This window comes from Macaca mulatta, chromosome 8 (assembly GCF_049350105.2).
Source record: "Macaca mulatta isolate MMU2019108-1 chromosome 8, T2T-MMU8v2.0, whole genome shotgun sequence".
Taxonomy (NCBI): Eukaryota; Metazoa; Chordata; class Mammalia; order Primates; family Cercopithecidae; genus Macaca; species Macaca mulatta.
In genome coordinates this window covers 134,711,892-134,736,945 of record NC_133413.1, presented here as the reverse complement: position 1 = coordinate 134,736,945, position 25,054 = coordinate 134,711,892, and the positions used below count along the sequence as shown (strand labels likewise).

Sequence of the window (25,054 nt, the reverse complement as noted above, 5' to 3'; positions counted from 1 at the left end):
CAGTGAGCCAAGATAGCGCCCCTGCACTCCAGCCTGGGCGACAGAGCCAGACTCGTCTCAAAAACAAAAACAAAAACAAAACCGAAAAACTGTGGGATGTGATAGCTAAACAGACAATGTATAAGAGAAGACATTTCATTCAAGAACAAAGATTACGTAGCTATCGTAGTATCTGTAATGTTTGATAGAACTTATTTTGTCTTTCCCTGTGTACCTAACTAGAAGTTCCTGGAGGAGAGAGACAGACGACGTAAGATTAGTCCATTTCCATGGTACACTCAAGTAGAGAGTTTGACACATAGTAGCTTCTCAATAAATATTTATATGAGGAAATGAAACTTAATTGAAAAGTATATAAACTTGATAGTCATCATAGGAATGCAAATTTTGAAAACCATTTACAAAAATAAAAATTTTAAATTTTTATAATGATCTGGGTGTGGTGGCTCCCAGAGCCTGTAATCCCATTTGGGAGGCAAAGGTGGGAGGATCTCTTGAAGCCAGGAGTTCAAGATCAGCCTGAGCAACATAGGGAGACCCTAGCTCTACAAAATAATAATAATAATAATAATAATAATAATAATAATAATAATAAAAGTAACAAAATTATTTAGGCATAGTGGCATGTGTCTGTAGTTATAGTTACTGGGGAGACTGAGTCAGGAGGCTCGCTTGAGCCAAAGAGTTCAGGAAGAGATCAGGAAGATGGCTTGAGCCAAGACTGCAGTGGGCTATGATCATGCCACTGCACTCCATCCTAGGTGACAGAGGGAGACCCTGTCTCTAAAATAAATAAATAAATTAATTAATTAAAATAAAATTTGTATAATGTAGGTGAGGTTGCAGGAAAATTGGTATGTATGTCTACATTTGTGTATACTGAACTTGGTATGTAAGTATATGCAGCTTTGTCAAGGATGGACAGCATGACAATCCTTCATGAAGATGCACAAATATTAATTCTGTTTGATTTTTAAATAAAACATTGGCGAAGAACTATACACGGAAATGCTCGTTGTTATTTCACTTATAATGTTGGAGAAGTACCAGTGGCTGTTGTGTAGATTTAAGTAGATTTAAGTAGAATATGGACCCGTCAATTCAGTTGAACTTTAAGTTTAGCAGTTTGGAAAAGAGTTTGTAAGAAAATGTGTGGCTATGCAGGGGTATGGATTGAGGAAGAAAACAAAGCTATGTTTATGTAATGATTATATCTACATATAAGGTATACACAGGGATAAATATTGAAGAAGAATATATATGAAGGGTAGCAAATCCAAATATATTGAGAAGAGCTGGTGAGATTTTTTTCCTGCCTTCTTGTTATCAGAGATAAAGTAACTTTTAAAAAATGTTCTCTTTTGTTTCCTTAGGGCAAAGCTGTTGGGGTGACTATTGGCTGCATTCTAGGAATGTTTCCTTTAATTTTCTTTGGAGGAGGTGAAGAAGATGAAAAACTGGAAACGAAAAGTTAATCCTCTAAGAATACCTATAAAAAGATGTAAACTAATGTACCTCAGTAATTAAATATGCTGTCACAACATTTAGGAATTAAGACAGTAACAGTATAGATATGGGATCAAATAACTTAGCATGTATTATGGAAAACACTAACTTATTGTGGCTTGATCTTCTTAGGACATCTTTTTTAAAAAGCTGTTTAGTATCATTTTGTGTAAATTGTTGAAATGCTCTTTCATCAGTAGCAGTCAACATTTTATCTTTTCTTTCTTTTATATTCATAATGTTATTTAAGTGTCATTGATGTACTGTATTGACTTGGGGTTTGCTTATTTGTTACTTAACATGTGTACATGCATGAAAGCATTTTTCGTTGTTCCCTGATAGTTACATTTCAACCTGGGGATTTTTCCAAATTACTGAAGATGTTTAATATCAGTTAAAGATTTTTTTACCCTCTTTTTGGGAACATCAATTTTGTACTGTTACACAGTAAACATTTATAATCATATAATTTCAGTCATTTTCTTAACTCGCACATCTATTGAAAATGGATATAGATACAGATTTTAAGTATTGTAAGTATATATTACTTATTTTAATTTTCTGACTTTACTATTTTAAGGGCCAGAGGTTAATCAAAAAGAGGAATTATGTGGTCTCCCTGCTACGTAAAACCATATATACTAACAAGCATACTATTTTTAGTTGATTTTTTTTTAACCTTTAGTTTCTCAGTTTTGAATAATTACATGGTGGATTCCAACTTTTGAGGGGAAGAAGATGAGTATTTTAAAGTCTTTGAAATGGGGATTGTGGAATTAGATTGAACTAAGGGATTTAATATGATGCTTGGAAATTAAGAGGCTAAAGCTTTTTTTGAAAAAAGGTAGAAATAGGAACTGTCAAGAAGGTTTATGGTATAAATGGTGAAGTTGAAGTGATGTTTGAAAGGTTAATGAGATACAAATCGTATTATTTGGTAAGGTTTTTTTTTTTGTTTCCTCCAAAGATGTCATCTTCTCATCTGAATGGAATAAGTCTGAATACTCCGTACTCATACTCCTAATCTCATTATATCTTATTTAGTGAATTTTATTTATGAATAATTTCTTTTGAAGTGAAAACTAGATATTTAATATTTTGCTTTTTTGCTACATAGTCCACTCAAAAATTACATGAGGAGAAATCCTTTTTCCCTTTGTTTTTCTTTTTTCTTCTTTTGTGGTATTTAAAGCGCATTTTAGGTTGAAGTTACTTATTTATAGTCTTGTATATCTGACTTAAGTATAACCATGTAAGAATTATAAATTTTAGTTTTCTGAACCCTTAAACTTTTTTAGCATGTGGTCTGTTACACATACTAAAAAATTACTCTTACTTGTAACAGCGTAATTAAATACATCATGGAGGAGAGAAATTTAAATTAAAATTAAAATAATATTTTGGCTATTGAAGTTATTTGTGTTGCTAAATAGATGCAGAGGATTTACAGCAATTTTATTTTAAGGTTTTATTTATACATAATTACTTTGAACTCTTCAGAGGAGATATTGTTTCGCAAGGCAATTTGTCATAAATTCTCTCATGCACTTCAGAATGAATAAGTGCCATCCTTTAATCATAGACTTTGAGGGGAGAAAGCATAAAAATGTAGCGTATAATCTAAAACTAAATATATAACATGCACAAATAATATGACATTCTTACTGAATCAAATCATGATTCTAGAACTTGAGATCTTAAATCGAATTTCAGTTTGTATCTTCCATATAATATCCACACACAGATAACCACACAAAAAACCCTTGGTAAAATTTCAGATTGATAGGATTAGAGTGCTTAAATTTTTGGGGGGGAAAGGGTGGGAGGTAAAGTGTAAGTGCTTTCTTTTGTCCCTAACTTGTGTATTGATGGCAGTCCATTCTATTTTCTAAAAATGTATTTTATTGTGGTGCTTAACTTATTAATTAAATCCCAAATCAGAAACCTTGCCTGTGAGTTTAGAAAGGGCTTTTGATTATTGTTTTTTCTTTTTGCTCTTGAAAGTAATCCAGTCCCAGGGAATTATTGGTTTAACTGAACATCTCCAGAATTATTTAAGGTGTCAAATATATATAACCTTTACATTGAAAGATAATTTTAATTTATGGGCATAATAAAAATTTGAATCATTCAGGTAATTCATTTTCAAAAAATGGAGACCATTTGTCTTTAACTGAAGGTATATGTTTTTTAAGATCATAGTCTACACTAGTATGGTGCTTTGCACAAAGTGATTTCTGAAGAATGGTTCTTTTTAAGATAATGACTTCATATGATCATTCTTTCATGTTACTTGCCACACAGAACTTTAATTCAGGTTGAAACTGGAACTGTTTGTTTCTCATATTAGCTACTTCTCTATTAGGAGCACAAGAACCATAGTTAAATGCAACATGAGCTACTTTAGTACTGTTTGTTTGAAATTTGTGTTGTCCATGTATTATGATTTATTAACTTGTTGATGCATGTAAATTGGGTGCATTTTGTTGCCATGTATGTTAAATGGTGACCAATGTTTTTACAAAGGAATTGAACAAAAAAAAGTATCTTTTAAGAAATTTGGAATGTGGTTTTGATTTTGAAATTTGATTTCTTACTAGAGGACCTTGGTATATTCTATTACTAAAACAAACAGGATTAATGAATACGGATTTGTTATAAGGTGGCAGCAATGTCACTAAGACAGTGAATGGAACAATTTACCACCTCCCTGGAATCTGCACCTGAGATACAACATTACAGAGTGTGAGTGAAGAGTGAGCCCGTAGAAAAGCTTTAGATAGACTCACATAAGTCACACTGATGGGTATTTACAGCAGAGATATCTAAGCTGTTTATGTAATAATGTCTCATTTATGCTTTTTCTCTAGAACATAAATTTTGAAGGTAATGGAAGTTTATCTTTTATACCAAAAGTTTGTATGAGCCATTTTGAAGTAATCTTTCTAATTTTAGAATTATATTTTCTCGCCATCTTAAGACAGTATATTAAATATAATATATAAGCATTATCTTTACGTACATTATTATTGTGTGGTAATGCAGTACCTTGAGAATCTAGTTTTTATAGTTTTCATTTTTCTCCTGATCTTGCTTCTGGCAACTTTTATCTCTCTAATCTGCTTTTTTTTCTCAGTTGTCTGGACTTAGAAACTAGTTAGCCTATCTTACCATAAATTATTTGTGAAATACTAAAAAATTGGCTTTGGATCCTGACTGAGATGATGATGATGATAGTAGTAGTAATAAGAATAATAGTTCCCTTTTATTAAATGCTTATTCCTTTATGCACTAGTAATTTACACACATGATTGCATTTAATCACCTTAATGACAACATGAAGTTGGGGCTATTACCATTATCATCTCTATTTTCTCATAGCTAAATTGAGGCATGAAGAGAGTTTGCCACCACGAATAAGTGGACTGGAATCCTGTTTTGTCCAAGTATGAAGCCTGTCTTCTTAACTGCTGGGTAGTAGGGACATCAGTTGCATGGGCTTTGTAATGTCTGCTCTCTGCCTAGGTTCCTTTTTACCTCCAGGTTCATGGAGTCATTGTCTTATCTATAATTTAAGAGTATTGTGCTTACAATCTCAAGATTCATTTAAGAAATCTTGTGTTCTTTATTGCGTACTATGTGCTAGGAACTGTTCAAGGCACTGAGTGAACAACCAGAACATCTGTACCGAAGCTTATTCTTTTGGGGTGCGGGGGAGGGTAGTAATAGGGGAAGAGAACCCAGAAAAGCAAATACACTTTTTTTTTTTTGAGATGGAGTCTTGCTGTCACCCAGGCTGGAGTACAGTGTTATGATCTTGGCTCACTGCAACCTCTGCTTCCTGTGTTCAAGTGATTCTCCTGCCTCAGCCTCCTGAGTAGCTGGGATTTCAGGCACATGCCACTGAGCCTAATTTGTTTGTATTTTTAATAGAGATGGGGTTTCACCATGTTGGCCAGGCCTCAGACTCCTGACCTCAGGTGATCCACCCGTCTCGGCCTCCCAAAGTGCTGGGATTACGGGCATGAGGCCCTGAACCCAGCCTGCAGATATACACTTAAATATTGTTTATGTCAGATGGTGGTAAGTTCTATAGAGATAAATGAAACAAGATAAAGAGGATAGAAAGTACCAGTGGTCACAAGTGAAGATGGTCAGTGAAGACCTGAAAGAAGCAAAAGCACAAACAGTACAGATAGTCTGTGAAGAGAAAGTATCATGCTAGGTACTAGAAAGTTAGTGTTAAGAAAATCTCAGATACATTAAATATGTTCCACTTTGGAATGCATTGTAAAATGTTTTCTTTTTGTTTCATATGACTAATGTCTGGATTAAGCCTAAAGAGTAACAGTTAAATATTAAGATTAATACTTCTTGCATGTTTACTGACAGCAGTAGGTGGAAATGGCACAGAAGCATGGGGAAGCAACCCTAGAATTCACAAAAGTCTGTGGATACTCCCATCAGCAAAACATTTATAGTTGACCCTTGAACAATGCAGGGATTAGGGACACCAACCCCTGTGCAGTTGAAAATCTGAATACAACTTTTGACTCTTTCCAAATTTTACTTATAGCCTACTATTGGCTGGAAGCCTTTCTGATAACATAAACAGTAGATTAACACATATTTTGTCTATTACATGTATCATATATTGTATTAAGGTAGAAGAAAGAAAATGCTATTAAAATCATCAGGAAGAGAAAATACATTTACTCTTCATTAAGTGGAAGTGGATCATGATAAAAGTCTTCATCCTCCTTGTCTTCATGTTGAGTAGGCTGAGGTGGAGGAGGAAAAGGAAGGATTGGTCTTGCTCTTAGCGGTAGCAGAGGTGGAAGGGGAAGCAGGAAAGGCAGGCACACTAGTTGTAATTATGAAAATGCATTGTAACTTCTGTCTGATGTTTTGCTTTTTTTCATTTCTCTAAAAATGTTTCTAAATGGTACTAATCCTTCTTCCACCATTTGCTTTAGTTTTAGTGCTTGTGTGGTAGAAGGGTCCATGTTGTAAAATCAGTCTTGAATAATCAACACAGATTGTCTAATGTTGATTTGTTTACTGGCACTGCTTCTAAATGTCTTCCTCCTCATTGTGTGGCACTGATTCAGAGGCACTCATCTCCAAAAGCTAAGCTTTTGAATTGCTTAGCTTTTGACTCACTCCAGGATTCAGATCTTGAAACGTTTTACCCTCTACCATTTTATTTATTTATTTGTTATTTATTTATTTATTTATTTAACATATCTACAACCTCTTTCACGATTTTCTTGATTGGCTCTGTTGTAAATTCTGTGAAGTCACACACAACATCTGGTTGTTTTCCTCAGCAGTAACTTATTATTTTGGGCTTGATGGCTTTCATGGCTTCTTCTGTAGTAACAATGGCATCATCAGTGGTGGAATCCTTCCAGACTTTGATGATGTTCTCTTTGTTAGAGTTTTCTTGGATGGCACTGATGGTTCTTTGCATAGAGTACTGTGGGTAATGAGCCGTGAAGGTCCTTATGACCCCCTGATCTAGAAACTAAATTAAAGACATTATGTTTGGGGGCAAATAGATCACTTCGATGCCTTTAGCGTTGAACTCATGCAGTTCTGGGTGGGTGGCCGGGGCATTGTCCAGTATCAAAAGAACTTTAAAAGGCAGTCCTTTACTGGCAAGGTACTTCCTGACTTCAAAGACAAAACATCAATGGAGCCAATCCAGAAAAAGGGTTCTTGTTGTCCAGGCCTTCTTGTTATCTTGCCAGAAGACTGGCAGCCTGTGTTTAACTTTTCCCTTCAAGATTTAAGAGTTAACAGCTTTATAGATAAGTGCAGTCTTGACCATAAACTCAAAAGCATTAGCAAAAACCTATAGCATTAGCCTGTCCCTTTCTGCCTTAAATCCTGGTGCTCACTTCTCTTCTTTACTAATAAATGTACTTTGTGGCATATATATGTATATTTTTTCCAGAATAGGGCACTTTTGTCTGCCTTAAGAACCTGTTCTGGTAGATATCCTTTCTCCTCAGTGATTTTCTTAATGGCATCTGGGAACTCATCTGCTGCCTCTTGGTCATCAGGAGCTGCCTCTTCTGTTATCTTAACATTTTTAAAGCCAAACGTCTTTCTAATATTATCAAGCCATCCTTTGCTGGCATTAAATTCTCTAGATTTAGATCCTTCACCTTCCTTTTGCCTTAAATTGTCATATAATGACCACCTTTTCTCCAGTCATGTTAGAGCCTATAGGTATGTCTTTCTTATAGCAATACTGCGCCCACATAAAAGTTGCATTTTCAATATGAGATAAAAAGGTATATCATAAAAAGTACAAGGTTTGCTGGTATAGATGCAGTAAAGGCTTCATAAATTTTCTTAATTTTATTAACAGTGGTCCTTATGCTAGATTCATTTGTCTTGAAGGATGAGCATCTACAGCTGCAGACCAGTACCCATCAAGCAATTTAACTTTTTATTGTAATGTCATGACTTTGCTCCTTGGGAGCCCTTCCAGCGTCACTAGTGGGACTAGTGTTGTATGGGTCCCATGGTATTATTGCAAGGTTTATGGTTGTGCTAAACATGATGAAAAATAACTGAGAACCATGAGAGATCACTTTTTACTACGATACACGATTTACTGGAGAGAGGAACTGCCCATGTGGAGATGATAAACATCACATGGCATTTTAAGTGAATATAGCACTTGAGCTCACAGCAATAGCAACAGGAGGTAGCTCTGAAATTATAGTAGTAGTGCAGTATGTACTATAGTTAATCTTTTTCAGTTGTAATTTAGTACTACATCTTTATGTTTGTCTCAACTGTAAATGGCTCCAATGTAGTCTGTGTATGCATAAGTTTTGATAAATTTTAACTTTTTTTTGTTTTTTTTTGAGATGGAGTCTCGCTCTGTTGTCCAGGCTGGAGTGGTACAGTGGCACCATCCCGGCTCACGGCAACCACTGTCTTCTGGGTTCAAGTGATTCTCCTGCCTCAGCCTCCCACGTAGTTGGGATTACAGGCATGCATCACCATGCCCAGCTAAGTTTTGTATTTTTAGTAGAAATGGGGTTTCACCGTGTTGGCCAGGCTGCTCTTGAACTCCTGACCTCAGGTGATCTGCCCGCCTCGGCCTCCCAAAGTGTTGGGATTACAGGCATGAGCCACTGCGCCCAGCCAATTTTAACTTTTTATAATAGATTTGTATATATTTATGGTAGTAAATGATAAAATAGACTAGTGTCTACATATATTTTATGCATTAATGACACATCATTTTCTTAGTTTTTCAATATTTCTAAGCTACATGGTGCATCTGTAAGTTTTTTAAATTATTGTAAATCTCCAAAAAATTTTTCAATATATTTATCAAGAAAATGCATATAAGCGGACCTATGCAGTTCAAACCCGTGTTCAAGAATCAGCTCTACGACTTCCAGTGTCATTTTGCACCGTTTCTGCAGTTTATCACATTTTGCTTCAGGCAGATTTGGTAAATCTTCAATGATAGTTCTCTAGGCCACTGTTCTGTAACATGAGCAAATGCTTAATGGGAAATACAATATGTATATACATTCCCTGTCTACCAATTATCAAAGAAACAAATACTCCTCAGTTTGACTTGACTTCATAAATAAACTTGTGTTGGGTTAATGGAGTTAATGGTTACTTTACTTTCTGCTGAATCTGTTCTCTAACCTTTTGCCCTAAGGATAATTAATATTAAGTATATTAATCTACAGTTTTTAGAATCTGTCTGCCCCCTTTCTTCTTAACATGATATTGTTTACTGAACTCTGGGCTTAATACTTTTACTGTTCTCATATTTTATAAACAGAACAGTTTTGTGGTTATACTTCAAATTCTTTCAATATCATAAATCAATTATTTTAAACGTTTTGTCCTTAAGATCTTAACATTTAAGAACTTAGCACTCAAGAACTTAATGCTCTGGAAAAATATTGATGTCCCCAAAGGGTGTTTTCTTTTTCTTGCTTTTAAAAAAGTTCGTATAAATTTAAGGGGTACAAGTGCAGTTTTGTTATGTGAGTATATTGCAATAGTGGTGAAGCCCGGGCTTTTAGTGTAACCATTACCTGATTAGTCTACATTGTACTCATCAAGTAATTTCTCATCCCTTATATGCCTGCCTCCCACCATCCCACCCTTCCGAGTCTCCAGTGTTCATCATAGGTGTACACTCTATGTCCGTGTGTACACCTTAGTTAGCTCCCACTTACAAGTGAGGACATACGGTTTTGACTTTCTGTTTCTGAGATGTTTCACTTAAGATAATGACCTCCAGCTCCATCCATGTTGCTGCAAAAGGCATGATTTTATTATCTTTTATGGCTGAATAGTATATCATATATATATATAAATGATCACACACACACTACATTTTCTTTATGCCGCTTCAGTTTGTGGACACTTAAGTCAATTCCCTATCTTTGCCATTGTGAATAATGCTCCAATAGACATAAAAGTGTAGGTCTCTTTTTGATGTAATGATTTATTTTCCTTTGGGTATATACCCGTTACTGGGATTGCTGGATCAGATGGTAGTTCTGTTTTTTTTCCCAATTAACTTTTGTTTATGAAGGTTTATATTGACTATATCAGAAATGAAAACTGACAAATGTTAAAAATATATTTGCTAATCTATTTTAAACCAATTTCATGCTAACATTTTATGATAAGTATTTTTCAAAAATAATTTAGCGAGAAGAGCAGCATTGTTAATAACATTTTGCAAATCTTTTCAATGTCTGGCTTAATAGAAGACAGCTGGATTATCATACCTGTTTCTCCATTCAGTCTGATACGTTGTTTTGTTTGAAGTAAATGAAGAAATTCATCCTCATGCAGGTATTAAGTTGTAGACAGGAGGAATATTTTAATAGCCTAGGGTATAGATTTATTCTTGGACACTATACCAAAACTGAACAAGTGGTAGTAGCTAAAAGATTATTTACAATGTAGAATCTGAAGTCATATAAATGAGGCTTTGCATTGAATTTCATTAGACTCCAGTGGTCTACCTTGCACTTTGAGTGAAACTTTTTCCCACGAATAATTTTGTAAAATCATACATTTGGCCCATGGAAACTATTGATTCACTGAGTTATGCACATCTTCCAAATGTTAATATTTTGCCATATAAAATGTTTAAAAATCATGTTCACTATGACCAGCAATCTCATTTTAAAAAGCCTCTTAAATACTGAAAGGCCATCAAATTCAGATGGCAGATACACATTTTCCAAAATAATTTTCACTTAAAAGCTTAAAATTTATCATTGGCAACAAATACTGTTAGTTTTTCTTGAAGTGACAGTTCACTTTGTTCATGTTTGAGGAAATGTCTGTCAAATACCCACATCTGAATTGCCTCCAGACTCACGACTCAAAACACCCTCACAAGTAGTTTTCCTCAAGACAACCATCATATTTTGGTATCCCCAGAAGTACTTCACATACACTTCTCATTTCTTCATACAGAAAATTTAAAAGACTTAAGAGTAAAGATTTAAAATAAGTAATTTTTACCGCTTTATTAAGGACGTTGGATGAAACCACCCCCTCCCCCAGCCCCCACCTACAGCTGCATGGCAACGAAGAATACAGTGACTACTCGTGCCGCGTTTCAAAGATGCTGGTGCTTTTACCCACAATTGTTTTTGCGCCATTGGTGAATGTGTCACCATAGTTAAAAGGACTTACAATGTCTTAGTATACTTTGAAAATGTTTTGATTTCACAAACTCCCTACAAAAAATTCAGAAGTCTGCAGACCATACCAACACACTGAGAACTGCTGTCCTGAACTTTCCTAATTTTATGAGGCTTAGTTGCAAGTAACAAAACCCCAAAATAACAGCCACTGAAATAAGATAGAAATGAATCTCCTACGGAAAATTATTGTTGCATATTGTCCAGGGCTGGTATAAGGGTTTTATGCTCTGGAAAGTGGTGGTCAGAGGCCCAGCTTTTCATCCTTCTGTTTCATCATGTACTGTTTTCACTGTCAACGTTACTTCGTGATCTAAAATGGCTGCTTTAGTCCCAGACATCTTATCTACCTTCTGCCCAGCGGGGAAGAAACTGAAAAGAAAGATAAAAAGGCCTTGCGCCAACTTTTTTCGTATTTCAAAAATTTATTTCAAACTGTGCATAATGGAGTAAAAACATAAGTTGAAAATGTACCTGTTATAAGGATATTATATATCCATGTATAGTTCAAATATATACATGGATTCTCGGCAGACTGATTCAAATACTACAGAGCCGAATATTTTAAAATACAATTACAAAAAACAAAGGGGGAAAACCTTAAAATACCACAATATATTTACAGAAATATTACAAACCATAGGAAAATATTTCGAAAGCAGTAGTTTCATGTGTTTTTAATCTGAACAAAATGGAAAGTTGGGATTGAACAAAAGCTATTATAAATTACCAACGATGTAAGTTTTGCACTTTTGCCCTTTTAGACGAGACCACAGAGATGGTTTGCCAGTACTTAGTTTTTTCCTTTCGTACAATTTTTAAACAATTAAAATGTCGAAATTTGAATAATTTTCTTCTTTCCAGGTTTGCAATTGTGCTAAATTTCAGCTACAGCATCAAAATGCAGCAAGAAGCTTCTTCTTGAAAAATACTGACAAATTCTCAGCTTATAAACAGTAGACATTTTGATTGCCATGTTTATCTCGATAAATACTGGACAAAAGTTGCTTGCAAATATTGAAACATTTTTTCATCGCCTGGAGACTAGCTCTAAATATTATTGGTAAAGACTTGCAAACTTCCTGCAAAGCTCCTACTGTACCACTAGAACTTTTTAAAAAAGTTTTTCGTAACTTTCTTTCCTCCAAATCTGCACAAGATCCATTCCTCCGCCCTCCCTACCCCCCTGTTTTTCTCTGTACAAAAACAGTCCCCCAAAAGGAAGTCCAGGATCCCTCTCATAAAAGTTTTCTTGTCGGCATGGCGGTTTTTGCGTGAGTGTGAATGGGATTGGTGTTCTCTTTGGCAGCTGTCATTTGCTGTGGGTCATGGGATATATATATATATATTTTAGCGTATCGGGTTTTCTCCATGCTGTTTCTTACTCTCTTCTTTTGCACCCCTCCCATTTCCTTCGTTTTTCTTTGAAAATTTCATACCCCTCCAGTTCGCTGTCCGGCCGTTACATGCGCGAGAGCAGTGTGCCGTTAATGGCAGTGCCGGGCACCGGGCCGCTCCTGAAGTGCTGAGACATGTAAAGTCCGCTGGGGCGGCGGGTTCCGGCACCTCGGCGCAGGGAGGTACGTGCTGATCACATCCCGGAGGTCCCTGGCCTGGCAGGGCGCCCTGGAGTGGGAGGAAGAGGTAACCGCAGCGGGGCTGGAGGTGGCCTGGGACTTGAGCACCGAACCCATGGAGCCAGGAGTGCGCTACTGCGAGTAGGACGTGCTGTAGGTGGGAGAGCCGTTCTTGCAGGTCTGCGAGCTGGTCACGGAGTTGTACTGCGGGGCGCTCACGTCGTAGCGGTGTATGGGCTGTATCTGCGCGGGACCGTCCGCGTGGAGGCCCGGGTGCCACGCGTAACCCAGCTGGTCCTGCATCAGGCTGTAGCTGCCATTGCTCCAGCCGTTCAGGTGCGCGGAACTGTGCATCCGCTGCTTCACGCCCGCGCCCAGACCGGTGCCCACCCCGACCCCGTTGAGCCAACTTTTAGGTTGCCACATGACACATCTTCTCCATCAGATCTATGTCACATGATCACACTGAGCTGAAAGAGAAACTTTAAATGGCTTCATTCTGTGTGTCCAATTGTATACCAAAAACTGGAAGAAGGGAAGGACATCTTGGGGGACAACTGGCTCTCTATCACAATCCACCACTTTGAATACCAAGTATTCATGCCTAATTTTTTTCCCCAGTGTGGAAGATACCCATCCACAAGAGAGTGGGCTGAAGTTTCCACAAAGTGACTGCATTTACCTCGAAATGTGCCATACTCTCTATAAGGTCTTAAATTAGCTCCTTGCTCTAATCAGTAAATGAAAAGAGTATCTTCCCCTACGTACCCAGAGTGTAGTGACAATTTCCATTCAGAAAGAGGAAGAATGGGCAACACAACTCTCACTAATTCCTAGCAACTATTAAATCCACCACGACTATCCCCCAGCAGAAAAGCTGGATAAAATACGGGTCTCATCTATTTGAAGGCAGTAGAAATCTGCCCAAGCAGGGCTCTGAAGAGGAGTGAACTTTTCTGAGGTGAACTGACCTGTGGCTGCTTTTGGTCTGGGAGCACTTGTCCATTCTGGTTTCAGACAGGAGACTGGTAATTTTGATTTTGTATTTTTTTAAAGTTTGCTTCCAGGGGACGGCAACCAAGAGAGCTTTTGGTAGAGATATGGAACAGCCTCAAACATGGGCAATTTCAACTCAGAAAATTTGCAGTTGTGGTGCTGTTTAGGAGAGAGAACAAAAGTAGGCAGAAAGCTTCATAAAACAAAGATTAAAAATCAGGACTTGCCAGAAGAAGGGATCTGAAGAATATTCTAGGTGATCATTAGAAAACTCTGAGGCTAGGGGCACATCAAAGGTAGAATGAGCCTTATGCCAAGATTTGTAACTCTGCCTTGATTTATCATGATTCTTGGTTGGATTAAGTTCTAGCAGAAGACAGGTTTAACCTCATTGAAGAAAGACATCACCCAAAGCCTGTAACATTAAAACATCTGGAAATCAATGGAAAATTACAAAACATGCCAAAACCACATGGACCACATGATCAAAAACTAAGAGAGAAAACATGACACAAGAAACCAAGCCACAGACGATTCACATATTGGAGTTCACTGGCAAGAACTCTAAGATAACTATGACTAATATGTTTGAGACAATTATGGATAAGATAATAGGCAAAGACTTTTATCAAAAAAGTAATCTATGAAAATCAAATGGACATTCTAGAACTGAATACAGCATCTGGAGTTGAGAACACAGTGGGTGGATGTAATAGTGGATTTGTGTAACAAAAGATAGGATTAGTGAACTACAAGACAGGTCGATAGAAAATAGTACATACTGAAGCATGTATTGGAAGCATGTAAACACAATGAAAAGCCTTTAAAAAGATAATAGGAGCCTTAGAATAGAATGGGGCCAAAGTAACATTTGACCAAGCTCAGAAAACTAAAGCAGAACAAAGAAAAATAGAACCACACTTAGGCCCATCAAAGTAAACCAACTAAAAAGTAAAGACAGAAAACATCTTAAAGACAGCCATCTCCCACAGAAACAATGGAAACCAAAAAGACTGGAATAATACTTTTAAAGTGCTTACAGAAAGTAACTGCTGATCTAGAAATTCATACCCAGCAAAAAACATCCTTCAAAAATGAAGGTGAAATGTGGCTGGGTGCAGTGGCTCACACCTGTAATTCCAGCACCATGCCTGGCTAATTTTTTTGATTTTTAGTAGAAATGAGGGTTGCCCAGGGTGGTCTTGAATTCCTGAGCTAAAAATATCCTCCTGCCTCCCAAAATACTGAGATGACAGCTGTGAGCCACTGTGCCTGTTTTGTTTTTGGTTTGTTTTTTAATTTCACTCTTTTAGTTGATTTTTGTGGGAGCATTGATCTATAGCAAGTTACTACATCAGTAGTTTCCAACCTCGAGATGATTGTGTCCCCTCCCCAGGGGACCTTCGGCAACATCTGGAGAAATTTTTGATTGTCATAGCTTGGGGTCAGCGAAGATACTACTGGCATCTAGTGATTCAAGACTAGGGATGCTGGTTAACAACTGTAACAGGATAGCCCTCTATAACAAAGAATTACCTTTCCCCAAATGTCAATAGTACCAAGATTGAGAAATCCTGCATTATAAAGTTTTGGTTTTAGTATTTTTTTTAAAAAGCTCTCTGATTTCAGATATTTTTCTGATTTTACATTTAAAAGACCTTAAATGGTAGAAGTTCAAGCTGATGAACATTGAATTCAATGTAAGTTAATTGAAGAGAATAGCCATTGGATTCTTACGTCACCTTTATTTATCTCTCTAGAGATATATGGAGGATAACTTGGTAGACAAAATACAGTTAGAAGCTGAGAATATTGGTCTCAATTTCAGCTGAGAATTTGGGATGAAACATATATGCTTGAAAGTCATTTATACACAGCTGTTAGTTGAAGCAGTTGCAATATATAGGTCTTCTAATTTGTAAAGCACAAGAGAGCAGGGCCAAGGACAGAACTCTTAAGGGCAGGGGAAGGAGGGAAGATCATTGGTGTTTAAGGACTCCATTCCTCCATACGATCAACTCAATAGATGCAAAAAAATAAATAAATAAATTGACAAAATATAACAAAATAAACATCCATACATGATGGAAACTTCCAGCAAACTAGAACTAGAAGGGAACGTTCATAGTCTAATAATGTGCATTTGTGAAAACTTACAGCAAGCATCATACTTAAAGTGAAAGACTGAAGTGCTTTCTCTCTAAGATCAGAAACAAGGCAAGGGTGTATGCTGTTACCACTTCTAGCCAGTGGAATAAGGCTAAATAAATAAATGAGTAATTTCCAGATTAGCAAGGAAGAGATGAAACTGTCTTAATTTGCAGATGACATAATTATCTATGTAGAAAATCCTAATTAATCTACCAAAAAGCTACCAGTACCAGTAAATGTTTCTCAAGGTGGCAGAATATAAGATCAATTTACCAAGATGAATTGTGTATCTATATAGAAGGAGTGAGCAATCAGAAATTGAAATTTCAAAAATAACATCAAAAATAAGATATACTTAAGGATAACCTGCCAAAAGACATGTGAGACCTGTTCACTGAAAGCCAGTAAACATTGCTGGGATAAATAAAATCTAAATAAATGGAGAGACACATTGTATTTATAAATTAGAAGATTAAACATTGTTAAGATATCATTTATTCTCAAATTCGACTATATATATTCAATACAATTTCAATCAAAGTCATATCAGATTTTTAAAAGAAATTACCAAATTTATATGAAAATGCAGAGAACCTAGAATAGCCAAAACAATGCTGAAAAAAAGCTAAAGGGAGGATTTACACTACCTGATTTCAAGATCTGTTGAAAAGCTACAGTAATCACAGTAGAAAGAAGGGTAAACAGATATAGACAAATGGAATAAAATTTGTCCAGAAATAGACCTACAGAATTGATTTTTAACAAAAGTGCCAGGGCAATTCAATGGGAAAATGATAATCTTAACAATAAATGGTGCTGGAGCAAATGGATATCCATATAAACAAACAAATATCAACAATGAAAACAAAGAGCGACAACAAAAAACAAATGAACCTCAATCCTTCTTTCATAGCAGTGTTCAAAAAGTATTTCAAGATAAATCATAGTCCTAAATATAAGAGGTAAGGTATAAAACTTCTTGAAGAAAACACAGGAGAAAATCTCAGTGACCTTGGCTTGGCACATGTTTCTTAAACTGGACACAAAAAGCAAGAATTATTAAAGAAAAATAAAATGGACATCATCAAAATAAAAAATGTTTGCCTTTCCAAAGATACTGTTATGAAAATGAAAATATAAACCACAAAATGGGAACAGTAGTTGGAAAACATATATCCAAGAAGAAACTTCTACCTAGAATACATAAAACTCCAATAATAATAAATATTTATAATGATAACTGTAATAATATAAAAAGTATACAGAAGATTTGAAAAGTCACTTCAATAAAGAAGATATATGAATGGCAAATTAGCATATATAAAAAGATGCTCAACATAAGTAGTCATGAAAATACGAATTAAAACCATACCCACTAGAATGGCTAAAACTGAATAGCTAAAATTGAAAAAACTTATACCAAGAATTGACAAAGATGTGGGACAACTGGAACGTATACTGCTGGTAGGGGATGTAAAATGGTAAAACTACTTTGGAAAACAATTTACCAGTTTCATAAAAAGTTAAACATGCACTTATAACTGAGCCATTCCACTTCAAGGTATTTATGCAAGTTATATTTCATAATACTTTGAAATGAAATGAATATATATGTCCACACAAAGACTTGTGCACTAAAGTTCATAGCAACTTTATTGCCCCCTAATAGACTACAAAACCCGAAAGGCCATCAACAGGAATATGGATAAATAAATCATGGTCTATCTATACAACATAATACAAGTTAGCAATAGAAAGAAACTGTTGATACACACAACTTGAATGGATCTAAAACTAATTCTGCTGACAGAAGCCAGACAAAAAGAGTACACATTGTATGGTTCCATGTATATAAAATTCTAGAAAATGCAAACTAGTCTATAGTGCTAGAAAACATCTAGTTGTCTCAGGATGGTGAAAGAGCAAGGAGGGCATAAAGGCAGGGATTATAAAGGGGCCATAAGGAAAGTTTTGGGGGTGAGGAATACATTTATTATCTTTTTTTTTTTTTTTTTTTTTTGAGACAGTCTTGCTCTGTTGCCCACGCTGAAGTACACTGGTGCAATCTCGGCTCATTGTAGCCTTTGCTTCCTGGTTTTAAAGTGATTGTCCTGCCTCAGCATCCTGAGTAGCTGGGAATGCAGATGCCTGCCACCAGGTCTGGCTAAGTTTTTTGTACTTTTTAGTAGAGATGGGGTTTCACCATGTTGGCCAGGCTGGTCTGAATGCCTGACCTCAGGTGATCCACCCACCTCGGCCTCCCAAAGTGCTGGGATTACAGGTGTGAGCCACCATGCCTGGCCGCATTTATTTTTTTTTATTTATTTTTCTTTTAGAGACTGAGTCTCGCTCTGTCGCCCAGGCTGGAGTGCAGTGGCCTAATTTCGGCTCAGTGCAACCTCTGCCTCCTGGGTTCTAGCAATTCTCGTGCCTCAGCCTCCCGAGTAGCTGGGACTACAGGTGTCTACTACCATGCCCGGCTAAGTTTTTGAATTTTAGTAGAGATGGGGTTTCACTGTATTGCCCAGGCTGATCTCGAACTCCTGAGCTCAGCTAATCCACCCACCTTGGCCTCCCAAAGTGCTAGGATTATAGGCGTGAGCCACTGTGCCCGGCCTTACTGCATTTATTATCTTGATTGTGATAACGTTTTCACAGGTGTTTACATATGCCACAACTTGCCAAATTTTAGCAGTTTAAATATTTGCAATTAAACTATATAAAAATACCCCTAAAAAAAAAAAAGAAAAAGGAAAAACATTAAAAACCATTACTGCTGTAAGATTTTCTTTATTACCATCACCACACATCCTCTGGGTAGGAAATAATTTCTAACTCTTCTTTATCCCCAAATCACTTTTTACTTTCATTATAGTACTTATCAGATGCCTCAGTTATTCATTATCCCAAAACTTAGTGACTGAAAACAGTAATTTGCTATTTCTCACATTTTTGTGGGTTGGTTGGGCAATTTCTCTGCTGGTCTAGCCTGAGCTCACTCAGGTGGCTGCAGCCAGCTGGTGAGTTGGCAGAAGCTGGTGGGTTTAAGATGGCTTTGGCATAGATGGCTTGAAGGTGGTGACTCTCACTACATGGTCTTTCATCATTTTGTAGTCTAAATGAATATATTTTTTCAGTGTCCATAAATAAAGTTTTATTGGAATACAACTGCATCCATTTATTTACTTTTTTAGTGAGATATGATTGTCAGACCAAAAAAAGCTGTATATATTCAATGTATACATCTTGATGCATTGGAAGATAAGATTACACCTGTGAAGCCATCACTATATGCAGTGCCCTAAATTTAACCATCACCTCTTAGGGGACTTTTGTATTAGGGTTCTCTATAGGGGCAAAACTTATAGGATATATGTATATATGAAAGGAAGTTTATTAAGGAGAATTGCCTCACATGATCACAAGGTGAAGTCCCACGATAGGCCATTTTGCAAGTTGAGGACCAAGGAAGCCAGTAGTGACTAAGTCTGAGTCCCAAAACCTCAAAAGTAGGGAAGCTGACAGTGCAGCCTTCAGTCTGTGGCTGAAGGCCCGAGAGGCCCTGGCAAACCACTGTTGTAAGTCCAAGAATCCAAAGGCTGAAGAACTTGGAGTCTGATGTTCGGGGGCAGGAAGTATCCAGCATGGGAGAAAGATGAAGACTGGAAGATTCAGCAAGTCAGCTTGTTCCACCTTCTTCTGCCTGCTTTTTCTAGCCACGCTGGCAGCCAACTGGATGGTGCCCACTCACATTGTGGGTGGGTCTTCCTGAGGGTGGGTCGTCCTCTCCCAGTCCACTGACTCAAATGTTAATCTGTTCTGGCAACACCCAGCAGCAACCAGATACTCCCAGAAACAATACTTTGCATCCTTCAATCCAATCAAGTTGACAATATTAACCATCACACCTTGTACACTATTGGTGGGAATGTAAATTGGTACAGCCACTATGGAAAACAGTATGGAGGTTCCTCAAAAGATGAAAAGTAGAACTACCAAATCATCCAACAAACCTGCTTCTGGGTATATACCCCAAAAAATTGAAATCAGGATTTCCAAGCGATGTCTGCATTCCCGTGTTCATTGCCCCATTATTCACAATAGCAAAGACATGGAAAGAACCTGAACGTCCAGATGAATGGATAAAGAAAATATGCATACAATGAAATACTGTTTAGCTTTAAAAGAGATGAGAATCCTGCCATTTGCTATGTCATGGATGAATGTGAAAGACATGCTAAATGAAATAAGCCAGGCCAGGTGCGGTGGCTCATGTCTGTAATCCCAGCACTTTGGGAGGCCAAGGTAGGATCACTTGAGGTCAGGAGTTCAAGACCAGCCTGGCCAACATGGTGAAGCCCCGCCTTTACTAAAAATACAAAAAATTAGCTGGGTGTGGTGGCAGGTGCCTGAAATCCCAGTTACTCGGGAGGCTGAGGCAGGACAATTGCTTGAACCCAGGAGGCAGAGGTTACAGTGAGCCAAGATTGCACCACTGCACTCCAGCCTGGGCGACAGAGCTAGACTCTGTCTCCAAAGGAGGGAAAATAAAAGTCAAACATGGAAGAACAAGCACTATATTATTCCATTTAGGAATCTAAAATAATCAAACTCACAGAAGCAGAAGCAGAGACTTGAATGGTGATTACCAAGGTTTGGGGGAGGGTGAATCAGAGAGATGTTGATCCAAGGGTACATAGTTTCACTTATGCAAGGCGAATACATCCTAGAGATCTACCGTACAACTTAGTGCATAACAACTCTGTATTGTGTACTTAACTGAATCTTCATGTGGCAGTCGGGTACCTAATGGATAAATGCAGAAGCCATGAGGTCTCATGGGTTGCCTGGGCCTTAGATATTGCACTGTCACTCCTGCCACCTTTGACCCTTTGGCAAAACAAGTTTTAAAAAATAGCCCAAATCCAAGGGGATGGAGGAGTTGATGCCACCTTTCTGATGTGAGAAATGACTATGCCGTATTGCAAAGGGATGCGGACATGGGAGGCATCGTTTGTTGGAGATCATTATTATAATGATTTGCTCTTCCAGGTTATGCCTTATGGGCATTTTTGGTACCTGTATCGCTTCTATTAAATCATCAGTTCCTCGAAGGCAGGAATTAGATCTTACTTACCTTTGCATTTCCCTTTGCAATGATCACACACATTGCACACTATGTAATAAGTGTTGAATTTTTCCTGGATGACAAGATAAGTAAAAGGTAAGGGCAAAAAGAAACCGGGGTTGAAGACGCATCATTGTAGAGGTAGGGGAGAAAAGATACATTCCAAAGAATTTAAAATCATGATCTCCAAAGCAGGCAAAAGCAAAGGGCAAATATTGATGAGCTATCAGAATATCTTTATTATTATTATTATTATTATTATTATTACTATTTGAGATGGAGTCTCACTCTGTTGCCTAGGCTGGAGTGCAGTGATGCAATCTTGGCTCACTGCAACCTCTGCCTCCCAGGTTCAAGCAATTCTCCTGTCTCAGCCTCCCAAGGAGCTAGGATTACAGGTGCCCGCCACCATGACTGGCTAATTTTGTATTTTTAGTAGAGATGGGGTTTCAACATGTTGGCCAGGCTGGTCTTGAACTCCTGACCTCAAGTGATTTGCCCGCCTCAGCTTCCCAAAGTGCTGGGATTACAGGCATGAGCCGCCATGCCTAGCCCAGAATATCTTAATAATAACATTTTTATAGCCAAATACGTAAGGGCAACAGATGAGAAGAGTTGAGTAGCTGCTTAAGTAGCTAGTGCTCTATTTAAATACAGCTTTTCTGATTCCAAATTCTAGGCTTTTTTTTTCCCCTTCTTCAAATTTTGCAACTCTGGGGTGGTATTATGTTAGGCAATTGAAGAGAGGGGTGGATAATTTAGGGGTTTTAAATTCACAGAGTAAACATTCTGGTGGTTGGTACCATGCTTTTAGTATTTTATTTCCCGGTGTATGAAATAAAAGATTTTAGGAGGACAATGCTGAAGGTGCCTAAAATAAACTTTCCTTATTTATTTCCAAGCCTTTCTAAGGAGTTAGATTCCAAGAGACAAAGTATGTTGTAGGGCTGTTCTGTTTAGTCTTTCCTCCTGAAACTGCAGCCAGTGTTTTGCCTGTCTGCTATTAACACATTACCCTTTGCATGCCATCTGATATTTGGCATGTTTTATAAACAGGCTGAAAGCTCTAAGCTGAATCCTGGCTACATCAGGTTTTGTAATTATATCCTCCTGCAATATTCATCCCACTCAGACAGCTAATAAATAGTTTGAGATTCAGCTTTTCTCTTTGCCTCTGCCAAATTTAGAAACTCAAAATGCAATTCAAAATAAGTATTTTCTGCATGCACTTTTCCCATGATGTATTTGGTGTCCAACAATGAACCAAATTATGAGGAAGGTGAGTCAACAGAATCATGAGATCCAATTCCTTCTCTCGAGGCTCTTATGATATCGGAGAGATTTGCAGTCTATTTATTGTTTGTTTGTTTGTTTGTTTATTTATTGGACCAGGGTCTCACTTTTGTTGCGCAGGCTGGAGTGCAGTGACGCAATCACTGCAACCTCTGCTTCCTGGGTTCAAGCGATTCTCCTGCCTCAGCCTCCATAGTAGCTGGGATTACAGGTGCCCGCCACCATGCCTGCTAATTTTTTGTATTTTTAGTAGAAACAGGGTTTCACCATGTTGGCCAGGCTGGTCTCAAACTCCTCACCTCAAGTGATCCATCTTCCTCAGCCTCCCAAAGTTCTGGGATTACAGGCGTGAGCCACCGCCTGACCAGACTTGCAGTCTTTTGGGTACTCTGCAAGCTCCAGGATTCTGGGATTCGGAGTGACCCAGAGTGTTGCTGCCAAGTTCTAGTAATGCATTATGTTATACTTTTTCGTTTTTACATAATTCAGCATATTGGGCAATAAGTCACTTTGCTACTATTCATATTAGTTATCTTTACTCTGCAGTAAGACTTAATGTAAATGCAACCTTTTAAAATGAAAACACTGAATTATTCCAGTTTAGGAAAAGTACAAGTTGAAACGTAGCAATCTTAGAGGGCAAGACATCAGTTGGGTTTAAATTAGTGAATTAAATTCTGCATGATTTGATGGCTCCCTGTGGATACCATGAACATTCTGTTTTGCCTCAGTTGTGCCATGCCTCAACACTGAGCTCCTAAAATGCAAAGGCTATTTCTAATTCATTTGTTGTGCCTTTGGTATTTATCATAATACCATACTATAGATTATTCCTCTTTCTATATGGTTTAAAAATTAGGATCAGTATCCATTTTGAACTTCCGAAGTCTTGATGAGAGAGTTGTAAACTCATTAAAGATAAATGAGTAGATTTAAGCTATTCACCCATCTTCAGAGTTCTTTTTGTGCCTTGAGCCTCTGAGAGGAATGGTTGCTGCTGATAAGCCTAGCTGCCATCACATAGGAAGATATTAATATACAGCAATTTCACAGCTGAAGGCTTTGGCTTTTCCACAGCTATGTTAATAGTATTTGTCATTTGGAATCAAACAAGTCCAGGTTAATCAATTCCTGGGGGTGGGAACTTACACAACAGAATTAACTTCTCTTAGCTCTTCAAGTGCCCCTGTTTATAAAATGGGGACAATAAAATTTATAAAATGGTGACCTCTATTATAGGGTTATAAAGATTGAAGTTCTATGTGTTTAGTGCCTGGTAAAATCCTTGACATGTAGAAGGTGCTCAGTAAATTATTGTAGTAAAAATACAAGTTTTTTGGGGGCCAGGCACGGTGGCTCACACCTGTAATCCCAGCACTTTGGGAGGCCAAGGTGGGTGGATCACTTGAGGTCAGGAGTTCAAGACCATCCTGGCCAACATGGTGAAACACCATCACCACTAAAAATACAAAAATTAGCTGGGTGTGGTGGTGCGTGCCTGTAATCCCAGCTACTCTGGAGGCTGAGGCAGGAGAATAACTTGAACTCAGGATGCAGAAGTTGCAGTGAGCTGAAATCACGCCACTGCACTCTAGCCTGGGTCACTGAGTGAGACTCCATCTCAGAAAAAGAAAAAAAAAAAAAAAAAAGACATTGGTTTTTAAGAGTCTTTCTCCTCCCTTCAATTTGGTTGTAAAATATTTGAGGAAAAAATTGGAATCTGTCACATGTTTTGATCTGAAAAATAGTGGGAAAGTGAAAACATTCCATTTTCTCTTTCAGCATTTATTGTGTCACTTAATTATTTTAAGTATTGAATTTTCAGTCTGTCAGACACATTTCTGATGAAAGTTAAGTGCGATCAGGGATCACTGCAACCTCAAATTCCTGGGCTCAAGCGATCGTCCTGCCTCAGCCTTTCCAGCAGTTGGGACTACAGGGATGTACCACTGTGCCTAGCACTTTTTTTTTTTTGTAGTGATGAAGTCTCACTATGTTGCCCAGGCTGGCCTCAAACTCTTGGCCTCAAGCGATCCTCCCACCTCAACCTCCCAAAATGTTGGGATTATAGGTGTGAGCCACCACGCCCAGCTGAAACACAAATTTGGAAGTTATTTGTGCCACTGCTACTCCTAAAATAAATATACTGAAATGCAATGATTTGGATCCTCCCAATGTTTTCTTGTGTTATGAGAAGCTGATAAAGTCTTATGAAACTCCTGTGGGATTATTGAAATAATATCTAAATCTAAGTCTTAGGTCTTGTGAGATCCTAGGCAAGTCATTTAGCTCATATGAAAAATGAGTACTACACATTATTATGATCTCAGATTTGCTTTAAGGTTGAACGAAATTTTGCATGGGAAGTGGCTTTGTCATTGGGACAGCTGTTATCTTAAATTATAATAACACTAAACAGGCCAGGTGCATGGCTCACACCTGTAATTCCAGCACTTTGGGAGGTTGAGGCAGGCGAATCACTTAAGTCCAGGAGTTCGAGACCAGCCTGGCCAACATGGCAAAAACCGGCCTCCACTGAAAATACAAAAAACTAGTTAGGCACACACCTGTGGTCCCTGCTACTTGGGAGGCTGAATCAGGAGAATCATTTGAACCCAGGAGGTGGAGGTTGCAGTGAGCTGAGATCACACCACTGCACTCCAGCCCGGGTGACAGAGTGA

The 25,054-nt window shown here is 37.6% G+C and overlaps 1 protein-coding gene and 1 pseudogene across 3 annotated transcripts in view; one reads left to right on the top strand and one right to left on the bottom strand.

The window, feature by feature from the left end:
* The window catches only part of TMEM65 (transmembrane protein 65), a 61,669-nt gene extending 57,605 nt beyond the window's left edge, over positions 1-4,064 (top strand). For both annotated transcript variants that reach the window (XM_001101526.5, XM_015145961.3), the window contains one exon: positions 1,374-4,064. In XM_001101526.5, coding sequence (XP_001101526.2) covers positions 1,374-1,475 — 102 coding nt within the window. In that variant the 3' untranslated portion in view covers positions 1,476-4,064. The remainder of the gene's footprint in view (positions 1-1,373) is intronic.
* Positions 4,065-12,483: 8,419 nt separating this feature from the next.
* LOC144330850 (transcription factor SOX-2-like) lies at positions 12,484-19,090 on the bottom strand (annotated as a pseudogene). Its single transcript, XR_013397422.1, has one exon. The product of XR_013397422.1 is annotated as a transcription factor SOX-2-like (transcript).
* Between the last annotated feature and the right edge of the window lie 5,964 nt (positions 19,091-25,054).